This window comes from Haematobia irritans, chromosome 3 (genome assembly GCF_050003625.1).
Source record: "Haematobia irritans isolate KBUSLIRL chromosome 3, ASM5000362v1, whole genome shotgun sequence".
Lineage (NCBI taxonomy): Eukaryota > Metazoa > Arthropoda > Insecta > Diptera > Muscidae > Haematobia > Haematobia irritans.
Window position 1 is genome coordinate 53113876 of NC_134399.1, and position 13001 is coordinate 53126876.

The 13001-nt window shown below is 32.2% G+C and overlaps 1 protein-coding gene across 5 annotated transcripts in view; it reads right to left on the minus strand.

The window, feature by feature from the left end:
- Positions 1 to 1417: 1417 nt before the first annotated feature.
- The window catches only part of Tob (Transducer of ERBB2), a 99537-nt gene continuing 87953 nt past the window's right edge, over positions 1418 to 13001 (minus strand). For all 5 annotated transcript variants that reach the window (XM_075302689.1, XM_075302688.1, XM_075302687.1 and 2 more), the window contains 3 exons: positions 10399 to 10575; positions 9984 to 10339; positions 1418 to 5149 (listed from right to left, as the gene is read on the minus strand). In XM_075302689.1, coding sequence (XP_075158804.1) covers positions 4204 to 5149; positions 9984 to 10339; positions 10399 to 10575 — 1479 coding nt within the window. In that variant the 3' untranslated portion in view covers positions 1418 to 4203. The remainder of the gene's footprint in view (positions 5150 to 9983; positions 10340 to 10398; positions 10576 to 13001) is intronic.

The window sequence follows — 13001 nt, forward strand, 5'->3', positions numbered from 1 at the left end:
GTTTTGTCTAATTTTTAATCTCTAAACTAATGTCAAGAATTTCACTTATATATATATATATATATATATATATATATATATATATATATATATATATATATATATATATATATATATATATATATATATATATATATATATATATATATATATATATATATATATATATATATATATATATATATATATATATATATATATATATATATATATATATATACAAAGTATCTTAGCGTTTAGAAAATTTATGGGAATTTTTGGGAAATCTGAAAATAAAGGCGATTCTAACTATATTTTAAAAATTGATGGTGGGTATTTCACTGTAATAAGTTGAGGCTGTTGCAAGAGGTTTTTTCATTTGTATAAACAAAGATAACAAGCATAAAATTAACTACAATTTAAAGAGTGTGAAAGGTGAAAAACGTATACGTGTGGAACAATAATTGAGGATATTGGAGGAAATGGTGTGGTGACCAAGAAACGTCCAAAGGCAAATTTATAACAAGCGTTCTCAAACATAGACATACTTAGTAAAGTAGAATAAATAATTATATATTGCCCTGTCCCACGGAGTGGTGTAGTTTTTAATGAGGTACCTGCTCTGAAATAATATATTTGGGCTTGAATTTAAAGACTGATAAATAAATGTTTATTGATATGCCATACACATGCATTCGCAAAATTGTTCGTATTTTGATACTTTTTCATTGCTGACAGATTTTTGATACCTACGCATTATTTTCTTTTTCCCCATTATTCCTTCTATTTTTGACTTCTCAAATATTCTTCCGTTTCTCAAATCTGCTAACGATTAGCTCAAAACATTGGTTATGCATTAACAAGAATTTTAACATATTAGAATTTTACTAGGCATATTTTATGGGAGAAACCGTAGTGGTACAGTGCAATTTTCATAATTAATCTATGAATACACATAATAAGAGCAAAGCTTCTGAAAGGTTGTATTTCACTCTTATATTTCATAATTTTGACCGATGTCCTAATGTCACTAAATTTGACAATGTGATCAATTTGAATTTTAAATGCGTAAATTTCCTTAAATTATCGGATAATTCACAATAATTTCGTATTTAGGAGAACTCACAAAGTGAGCCCACATGCTGAATAACGTCAGGTTCTAAAAACCAAAAAGGATCGATTTCATTCTCGGGTACCACAACTACACTTTTATCATGTTACAATAACAGCCAATGCATGAAAGAGATCCACAGTTTTGCCGCAGTAGCAGCGGATTTTTCGAATGAGGAAGAGTTAGTCATCTAGTGAGCTTAAATCTTTTAAATTTTCCTCAAAATCCAAACCTGTCTTCGTTCCATATCTAAGATAATGATCTGCGACATGCATTTTGGAACAAAAGTGAACATAAAAAGCATTTAAAAAGAAATAAAGACATTCATTCATTGTCTATATTTTATTTATTAAAAAAAAATAATAATAAAAACACATTTGCTTTATGCAGTTATTATCGATAAAAATGTATAAAAAGTATAAAAATTTTTCTACATAAAAATGATTTTTAATACAAAATATAAATGTATGTAACAAATAATGAAATTAAAATAATTTTATATTAAAAAAATATTTGTATGTCTGTATGTGTACTACGATTAGCATAATAAACAATTAACAATGTTTCAACCTAATTAAATACAATGTTGCAAATTCGTATGCACACAATAGGCTTATGTAAAAAATGGTAAGTTTAGTTTACAAACAAGATTTGACTATCAAAATGAGAAATAAACAATTGCAACTACTTAGTAATTTATTAAAAAAAAAAAACTATTTATAAACAAAAAAAAATTAAAATAAAAAACTTAATACTTAGCTAATAAGGCTATTAAGGGGTTTAGTAAGGGAGGCAGAGCCAAATAGTCTATTTGTAGGAGTTGGTTAAGGAGGAGCTACTTTATAATAACACACATTACAAAATGTAACAAGGTAAATAATATTATTTAACAATAAACAAATTTATGGATAATATTTGTTGTTGTTTTTTGTTATTTTTGATATTAGATTGTACATTTAATAAAAACTGTTTTTATAACTATAATTTATTCATAGTTTTATATTAAAGACTAAGTAAAAAAATTTTAAGAAGGACAAGGATTTTGGGTTAGAATTTGGATTGTGGGACCGGGGCAATTGTACAATTCTATAATTTAGGACGAACATTAACATTTGCTGTAGGTGGAAATATTACTATAGTGAAACTTAACAAACAATTTTTGGTATTGTTCAATAAATTAGTTTTGAGGTTGAAACATTATGCAAGATGTGTTCTAAAAATCCTTCTGTGTATAAATGACCAAATCAGGTGAAGAATATTGCACCAAAAAGACACTTCAATGCTTCCTAACCAGAGTTGCCAACAGCTACATGTAAATTCAAATGAAGTCTAAATAGAGGTTTAAATTGAACAGAAATTTTAGTTCAATTCACAAAAACCTATATAGTATTATTGGCTCAATTATTTTTAATCAAGGGGCATTAATTAATTGTGAAATGAATTAAATGTGGTTTTATTTAAACTTTTGATATAAGGGCTACCACCGAAAGATAGGTGTTTTTCGTATTTATTGATATTTCGAAAATAAAAGAATCCAAATTGATTCGCATTCTAGCGATTGCGTACGAAAGTACGATTTACAGGAACAGGACATTAGTCGCTTTTCTGATATGAATTTTTTTATTCCTACAACACAATGTTATTTAACGTCCTATCCAGTTAAAACTTGCGAGAGAGTTAAAGTGAGGAGTAAGGCATCTAAAAATGTAACGTTGTCGCAACGCACCGGCAACGTATGTTTTTTTTTGGCGATTAGCCTAATTGAAAAAACGTACTCCATTATCGTTGAACTTGTAAAACACTATCAAGAAGAGTAGGAATTAGGTTGATTTTTTAAAGTTAATATGAGTTGGTGTGATATAGCACCTATTTCTTCTTCATTCATTCGATGATAATTGTTTTTTGATCAGCGAAATGAGGCGTATTGTTTTTTTGTTCTGAATCTTTCAATACATTTACGTTTTGTATATCAAAAACAAAAATCTGAAGCACAATGGGTACGCTTAGCAGCCGTTGTTTGATGCATAACTGCTTCTCTAGCAGCCAACTTTCAAAATTGTTTTTCTTCGGCTCTCTTTTGTTGGATCGACTTTAATTAAATTTTGTGAAATGTTGTTATCAGATATAGAGAATACGAAGCCTACAGACTGTTGTATTCAAGATCTTACATTGCGGTTTTGTTGGACTATTGGTTAAACCGCTACAATTTATAATTTATTTGAAGTTTGTAAGGCATTACCTTCTGCTACTATTCTTCAAACCGAAAAATATATCTGAGTTACGAACAGAGTTTTATCTAAAAAAATTACTTCTCATGAATTTAAAAATTGGAAAAGTTGCTTCATTTGGTATAAAAATCGAATGGCCATTTTTACAGATACTTTTAAGGATTACAAACACAGGGTTGCATTTTGTATAAACATTTCGTTTCGTGTCTCACAATATCTTCTTTTGCGTCTTTGTCTTCAATTTAGGGTTGGGGATTTTTAGTTTAGGGATCTTTAGTTTAGATAGTTTTTATATTTGTTTTTAATATTAAATAGTATTTCTTAAAATGTGTATAAAAAATTAACAGTGAAAAAATATATATGTGTACATTTTATAACTTTTTTCTCTAGCATTCTTCTTCTTGGATTTCTCTTATTATTGTATGCTACTATATTGTTATCTCTAATAAAAATTACAGCTAATTAAAAAAAATAATAAAATTGGAAAACAAATAAAAAAGTTTTATATAGATGTCGTTTTTCATTTTCTTTCAGTTTTACATAAATTTTGTTTATATTAATTTTTGTTTGCTGAATTAAGTCCTTGATGAAACTAGTGTATCGTTTTCTTTTGTTTTTAAGTTTAAGCAGTTAAAAAAATATATATGTATATGTATATAGTTGTATGCTGCTGTTTTTTGTGTTTCTCTCTATCAATTACAAAATAATTATACATAGAAATATTAAATTATACTCGCACGACAATTGTCATCAGTAGGTTTGTTTTGTTTATTTTGAGGGTACAGATAGAGATTGCAGATGACGATGAAAGGTCATAGGTTTAGGACTACGGGTTGTCTATAATTAAAGGACTCTTTGTTTTTGTGAGTTTTGTAGTGTTGAACTCTAATTGGCAACTAAAAGTTGTTGATATGACCCTGTGGCATTGGAATAGAATGAATTAAGACCATCGATTATTTTCGAATTAGCTGCAGCATTGGAAGTTGAAGCTGCTGTTGATGACTCTTGAGGAGTGCTGTTGTTGCTGCTGCTACTGTTGCTATTGTTAGCAGCAGCAGAAGCTGTTACAGCAGCTACAGCTACAGCAGCGACTGCATTAGCGGTATTTTGACGATCAGTGTTTGGTGATGTTGTCACGGCAGCATCACGGGGTACTGGGCTAACAGCAGTACTGTCATTAGTAGTGCCATTGGTAACGGTTACGGTGATGTTGGCAGCATTGTTGTTGTTCGAGTTGGAGTTGACTGTGACGCTAACATTACCAGAGCCAGCGGAATCCTTGCCAGAGGTTGTAATATTTTCATTTGAATTCTTCACATTGCCAATTACATGATGGCCAGGACCACCAATCACTCCTCCACCACCTCCGTTTATGGCAATGGGTGACTGGGGTTGTTGATGTTGCTGGGCCATATGAAGGTTACCGCTCATATTATAGAAGCTGTGTGGTTCCAGATAGTTGTTAAATTTACCATGTCCTACACCATTGTTAGTTGGAGCAAAGAGACCATTGCTTTCAGTCCCATGAAAATGTGTGGCATCGAATAGATTTCGATGATGATTGTTGAATTGTGGATACATGCCTATGGTCATGTTGGGGAAATAGAATGGATCGCCACCACCATTCTGTCCCAAGCCCAATGATAGCGGATTCGGTGAAAGAGATCTTGCTGGCGATACAGGACCAATAGGCCCAAAATGGCTGCCTGGTTGAACCGGACCCCCAGCACCATTAGGTGAATGGCCATGACCATGGTGTATTTGTTGTTGTTGCATGGCACGTTGTTTTATATAATTGGAGAATTCTGTGGGCGACATACGGTATGAAGTGCTGCAAAGGTAAGGGGATGAGATAATTTGTAATTAAAATAATGCACAGAAAAAATTTAACGAACATTTTTCCAAATAAAGTCTTAATTGAGTTTTAAAAAATATTCAATTAAAAATTAATAGTACCATTTAATTTTTTAATTGGATCAATTTATTTTTTAATTGATACTACCATTTCTGTGATTGAGGACATTTCAATTAATTTTGTGATTGAATTAGAAAAAAATGTGTGTACGTTAATGTACTATTTTAAAATGGAAACATTTTACAGTCTAATGCTAATTACTTAACATAAAAGTATCGTTTTCTCGCCATAGTAGCGATATATAGAACTTTAATTATATCTTCCCACTGACGCATAGTGGCAAAAGAAAAACCGATGGCAGTCAATGATATACACATATCATTGACTGCCATCGGTTTTTTAAAGGTCCGAGGGTCGATTCTATTTAGTTTTAATCTAAATAAAACCCAAAAAATATGTTTTATGCGCATGTAAAAATTTACATGCACCTTTATTAGCTATGAGTATATAATTAAATACATTCGTATTTTAATTAGAAACTCAGAGAAAAAATATGATCAATGATCAAGTGGGTAAATCAGAATTCATTAGAAAAATGGAAACAACAATGGCAAAACAGAAGCAATGAACCATCATTGGATTCAAGAGGAAGAAAGTTAATTTATTGATTTTTGTATGATATATACTTAAATTAAATTAAACTGTCAAGGAGTCTCCATCGTTACTTCCGGTATGCTCTGATGGTTCCGTTTGTGTCGTATTTCAGATCACTCTCCCATCAGTTGTCTCCGTTACCTCGTTGCATTGATTTGTTTCCTATTCAGTATCGCGTTCCTGTATACGAGATGGGGATCAGAGAACTGTGCAAAACTTCACAACTTCAATATTCATTACTTTTATATCGAATATGAAAGCAATGAATATAGACTCTCATCCTATTCATATAAAACTCTAGCCAATTCTTCCCATATTAGATAACGGATAGATAAGCTGTCACTTGTACTCACTATGAGTTGCTAACAACAGAGAGAGAGAGAGAGAGAGAGAGAGAGAGAGAGAGAGAGTAAAGGTAAATCTACATTAAGTAGCAGAGCAAATTCATGTGCAAATCAAAAATACTCCACTGTATTTTCTAAATACTCTTCCCTGCACATCAATAATATATACCCAGTGTTGCCAACTCCCCAAGGCCAAAAAGCACCAAAAAAAATATTATAAATTCCAACATACCACCTTCCACCACAAAATCGAAAATTAAATGCTCTACTAAAAAAAAAAAAAACAAGTATATACGGCCGTAAGTTCGGCCAGGCCGAAGCTTATGTACCCTCCACCATGGATTGCGTAGAAACTCTACTGAAAACTGTCATCCACAATCGAATTACTTGGGTTGCGGTAACTTTTGCCGATGACAAGGTATCTTAAAACTTCCTAATACCGTAATATATACCAAGTAGTCCATATGTGGTATATATTACACTTAAAATGGCCCATTAAATACGTATATAATTAAGTTAAAAATAAAAATTTTGACAAAATAAAACTTTGAAACATTTTCTATAGAAGTAAAATTTGGACAAAATTTTCAATAGAAATACGATTTTAACAAAATTTTCTATAGAAATAACACTTTGACAAAATTTTCCATAGAAATAAAATTTTTACAAAATTTTCAAAAGATTTAAAATTTTGACAACATTTTCTATAGAAATAAAATTTTGCCAAAATTTTCTATAGAAATAAAATTTGACAAAATTTTCTATAGGAATAAAATTTCGACAAAATTTTCTATAGAAATAAATTTTTGACAAAATTTTCTATAGAAATAAAATTTTGCTAGATTATTTTTGCTCGAGTGGCAAGCATGATTATGAACCGATATGGACCAATTTTTGTGTGATTGGGGATCGGCTATATATAACTATAGACCGATATGGACCAATTTTGGCATGGTTATTAGCGGCCATATATTATCACCACGTTGCAAATTTCAACCGGATAGGATGAATTTTGCTCGTCCAAGTTGCTCCGGAGTTCAAATCTGGGGATCGGTTTATATAGGGGCTATATATAATTATGGACTGATATGGACCAATTTTTGAAAGGTTCTTAGAGACTATATACTAATACCATGTACCAAATTTCAGCCGGATCGGATAAAATTTGCTTCTCTTAGAGGATTCGCAAACCAAATCTGGGAATCGGTTTATATGGGGGCTATATATAATTATGGACCGATATGGACCATTTTTGAAAGGTTCTTAGAGACTATATACTAATACCATGTACCAAATTTCAGCCGAATCGGATGAAATTTGCTTCTCTTAGAGGATCCGCAAACCAAATCTGGGAATCGGTTTATATGGGGGCTATATATAATTATGGACCGATATGGACCATTTTTGCATGGTTGTTAGAGAGCATATACTACCCACGTACCAAATTTCAACCGGATCGAATGAATTTTGATCCTATAAGAGGCTCCGGAGTTCAAATCTGGGGATCGGTTTATATGGGGGCTATATATAATTATGGACCGATATGGACCAATTTTTGCATGGTTGTTAGAGACCATATACTAACACCATGTACCAAATTTCAGCCGGATCGGATGAAATTTCCTTCTCGTAGAGCAATCGGAAGCCAAATTTGGGGGTCCGTTTATATGGGGGCTATACGTAAAAGTGGACCGATATGGACCAATTTTTGCATGGTAGTTAGAGACCATATACTTACACCATGTACCAAATTTCAGCCTGATCGGATGAAATTTGTTTCTTTTAGAGCAATCGCAAGCCAAATTTGGGGGTCCGTTTATATGGGGGCTATACGTAAAAGTGGACCGATATGGCCCATTTGCAATACCATCCGACCTACATCAATAACAACTACTTGTGCCAAGTTTCACGTCGATACCTTGTTTAGTTCGGAAGTTAGCGTGATTTCAACAGACGGACGGACGGACGGACATGCTCAGATCGACTCAGAATTTAACCACGACCCAGAATATATATACTTTATGGGGTCTTAGAGCAATATTTCGATGTGTTACAAACGGAATGACAAAGTTAATATACCCCCATCCTATGGTGGAGGGTATAAAAAAAAAATTCCGAAGATGGATTATAGAACTTTTGTGAATTGAATTTCAATGAATGAATTTTGAGTTTAGCCGCTAAAATAGTCATTTTTTTCACAATTACTTTTCATTAATTAATCATTTTAAGGAATACAAACTTTGTGAAAATTAGCTTTTGGCTATTCCCCATCAAGTTATAATTTTTACTGATATAGTTTTCACTTTAGCGGCAAAACTCTAACTTAGTACTCACCATTATGAACCGCTATTCAAGTATACACCTTGATCAGTTTTAATGCTTTCGTCCAATTCATTTTGATCAGTGATATTGTTCATCTTTCAAAATATTAATATATGGAAGGAGTCTATTGCTTATTTCAGTTGTGCGTGCTTTTGTGGATTTAATACAAACGTTTTTAATGACATCTTTACCAAATTAAAGATGTCATTAAACTTTCCTACAGAATACCCTAAATAACAATATTAATTAAAAAATACTCAATACCAACTTCATAACAATCAAATTCTATATATGGCAATAAATTTGAGTTTCTTCGGCTCTTGAAAGTCTAATCAAAATTTTTGTATCAATTAAACTTAATACTGTTCAAAATAAAAAAAGCACCAAAAGCACCAAAAGCACTAAATGAAAATGCCAGAAAGCACCAAGTTGGTGCTTTTTTTGAAAAGGCACCAAAAAGGCAATTTGGTGCTTTTTAGAAATCAAAAAGCACTAAATTTGGTGCTAAAAGCACCAAATTGGCAACACTGTATATACCACTCAGTAATATATACCACTTAATAATATATACCACTCAGTAACGTATAGACTTTGAACAACTAACAGAATGTAGGAGAGAGAGTATGTAATGAGGTATGGTGGTGGAATATGTTAGGTTTTGTGTAAGCGGATGGATAGGGACACAAAAGCTGAAAAGCTATTTTATGTCCAAAATATCGACGTAGACTTTGTGTCTCTCCTAATTCGACTAAACGACTTTTAATTTTTATAAATTTAAGTCAAATTGATAATCGACTTTTAATGATTGAATTTTTTTAAAATATACTGTTATTTCTATTTATTTAAGAGAATTGCCTCAAACGAATCGATGAAAATTGAATTTGAATTGAAAGAGAAATGCTATGTAGATCATTATAGGCTGATAATTCAAGTTAAAAGTTAAATGTCGACTTTTCAAAAGTTGACATTTTCATAATTTTGAAAAGTCGACTTTTCCAACTTCCACTTTTCCGACTTTTTGACCCAAAGAAGATCAAAGTAAAATTACAACTTCCATCTTGTGAACATCAAATAGGCGGAAGATAAATCGATTTTGAATCGATCACTATACTAGTGATCTGCACGATATTATCGTGCAGACAAAATTCGTTAAATCCTGAGATCCATATTGGTACATAATATAAAACTATACCTGAAGAAGAGTAAGTTAAGCTAGGTTCGGTAGATTAACTGTTAAAGACACACCTAGTCTACCAAATCCATAGTGATGGTACAGGTTCTACACGTATTGCATATGTGTGATACCTCTTGGAGTTAAGAGAAAAAACAATAAAAACATATTTGTTTTTCGGGCAAAACTAGGATCAAATCCCTGACTCTATGTGTTCAAGGAGGATAAGCTAACCATTGCATAAGGATACTTTTCGTACGAGAGTAGTTACACTTCTAGCTAGAAAATCAGTAATATTTGTGTATATATTTTTACTTACTTATTCGATCTTTTCGAGTTGGTTTTCAATTTAGTTGAACCAAATTTCGTTTGAGCAAAGGTAGCAGTAGTGAATGTCAACGGTGCTTGAGAGCGCTGTAGAAATGGAACGTTATTAACACCGGCAGCGGTCATAGGATTCGGACTCCCCTTGTAGGTCGGTGAATTAGATGTGGCCGAGAGAGGTGACGAACCAGCCATGGGTGATGTCTTGGGACTCAAGCTCAAATTATTCATGCTTGTATTGACGGCATCGATGGGTCGGAAGCATTGGGCTTCGGGATTGAATGTTTTATTAACTTCACCATCAGCAGATGAATTATCTTCTTGATTGTCACTGTTCTCTGAATAAAGAATCTTAAGGAAAAACGTCCATGCATAAGTTTAATTTTAGACCTACAAAATAACTAACTCACCTTTACGGCACCCTTTTCACCAATACGATAGGATACCTCACCTGGATCGACCCAAACTGATAGTTCATGTGGAAGATTTTCTAAAATATCGCTTATAGGAACACCACTTTCACGGGCAGCACGTTCCAATACAGCATCAATTGGATCGCCCGTTTTCAGACAACGAAATGCAGAACCCTGAAATAACAAAAGAAAAGCAGCCATTAAAAGGATTATTTAACGAAATCTAAAATACGTGAATAATAAAATGTTGTAGTGTTAGAAATAGACCCAGGTATAAGAACAGATATATATAAATATATAAATATGTACAATTAATATTAAAGGGAGACAGCAATTTTTGTTCTGAAATAAACAAGAAAGGGCTACTGAAATAGGGTTTTACTAAAAAGAAGGCTCCATAGCGTGATTACAGCAGACAGACAGATGAACATGGTAAATCGTCTTAGAGTTTATCCCTGATCAGGAATAAATATATTTTATATAGTTGGAAATTGATATTTCGATGTGTTACAAACGGAATAGCAAACTTATCATCACCATTCTATGATGGTAAAAGAACAACACTAGACAGACGAGCTTACCAATACCCAGATACAGATCAATTCTGGAGCAGAATTTAGAACCCAAAATATACATTTTTTATCTCTCACACATAGATTATATCTCTTGATGCGACAAAATCTTTGATAATGCGAGTTCTCAGATCAGAGTTAATAGCAGAATTCTCATGAAATATCGATCGTACGACGGGATGACAAAATTCCTTTTGGTAGAATAATGCTCAATTGCGTTGTTGGAATTGTTGGACGGGAAACCTGAGGAAACTTTTCTCAACTTTAAATGAGATGACCGATATTAAATTTAACTCACTTGTTATAGGCGAGTAAGAAAGAAGTGAAATTGTTTGAAATATTTGAAATTGTATTACATAGTTGCGTTAACGAAAAATTAATATGGAATTTTGAAGTTTTCGTCCACAGACGTTCATGATTGTTTGGTAATGAAAAGTATTGAAATTGTTATTATGGCAACTTCGTCAATGGTGCGATGTGTACAAAACCAGGTTCGAAAGCGGCAATAATTTTAGTTATATAAAAAGCGAGCCGTTTGTAAGGTAAATTAAATGTAAAAATGAGCTGGGTAAATTAACATTCAGAACTACGAGGGCAGTTCGGAAACTTCTTAGCCTAGCACAAAAAGCGCGGTATAAACAGTTAGGTGTTTTGGAAACTTCCATCTCTGTATGAGCATATGTTAAATTTTGTTTCGATCTAGCAACTCCTTCATATAGAAACAGGTGTTCAAAAAAGACGCATCCGCAATTTTTTTACAATGGAAAAATTAGAAATGCGTGCTGTCATTAAATATTTACATAAAAAAGGTTTATCGGGACAAGAAATTCATAATGATGTGGTGAATGTGTTAGGTGAAAGTGCTCCTTCATATGCAACAGTAAAAAATGGGGTTGCTGAATTTAAACATAGCCGTACAAGCATTGAAGATGAACCACGTAGTGGACGTCCAAAAACAGCAACAACAACAGAAATTGTAGCCAAAGTGCATGATATGGTATTAAATGATCGACGAATAAAAGTGCGTAAAATTGATAATATCATGGGCATCTCAAATGATCGAGTCCATTTAATTTGGCATGAAGAACTACAGATGAAAAAGCTTTCTGCAAGATGGGTGCCGCATTTGTTAACAGTCGATCAAAAACGCATAAAAATGAACATTTCTCAAGCTTGTTTGGATCATTTTAAGCGAAATAAAATGGATTTTAAGCGTCGTTTCATAACTGTTGATGAGACAGGGATCCACCACTACACTCCAGAGACAAAAGAACAATCCAAACAATGGACTGAAGCTGCAGGAAGTGCCCCAAAGAAGGCAAAAACAACTCAATCGGCTGGTAAGGTTATGGCATCGGTTTTTTTGGGACTTCAAACGTATTTTATTGATTGACTATCTGCAAAATGGTAAAACAATAAATTCAGAGTACTTTTGCAACCTTTTGGATCAATTAAATGTACAAATTCGAGAAAAACGTCCTGGCTTACAACAAAAAAAAAAAAAAATATTTTTCATCAAGACAACGCACCAGCGCACAAGAGTGTTTTAACAATGGCTAAAATCAACGAATTAAAGTACGAGTTGCTTGACCACCTTATTCTCCTTATTTAGCTCCCACACACACAAAAAAAAAAAATTCTGATTCAATCACGAAATTAATTGATCCAATTAATTTTTAATTGAAATGTCTTCAATCACAGAAATGATAGTATCAATAAAAAAAATTAATTGAAGGTCAATTAAAAAGTTAATTGATCCAATTAAAAAATTAATTGATACTATTATTTTTATGATTGATTTTTGTTTCAATTAAAAAATTTGTTGAATCAATTAAATTTTTAATTGAATATTTTTTAAAACTCAATTAAAATTTTAATTGGAAATTTTTTCGTGAAATTTTTTTGTGTGCAGTGACTTTTACTTTTTCCCAAATCTAAAAAAATTCTTTGCTGGCAAGCGTTTTACCTCAAATGAAGATGCAATTACGGTTGTAAACCACTATTTTGAAGACCTTGAGGAAAACGATT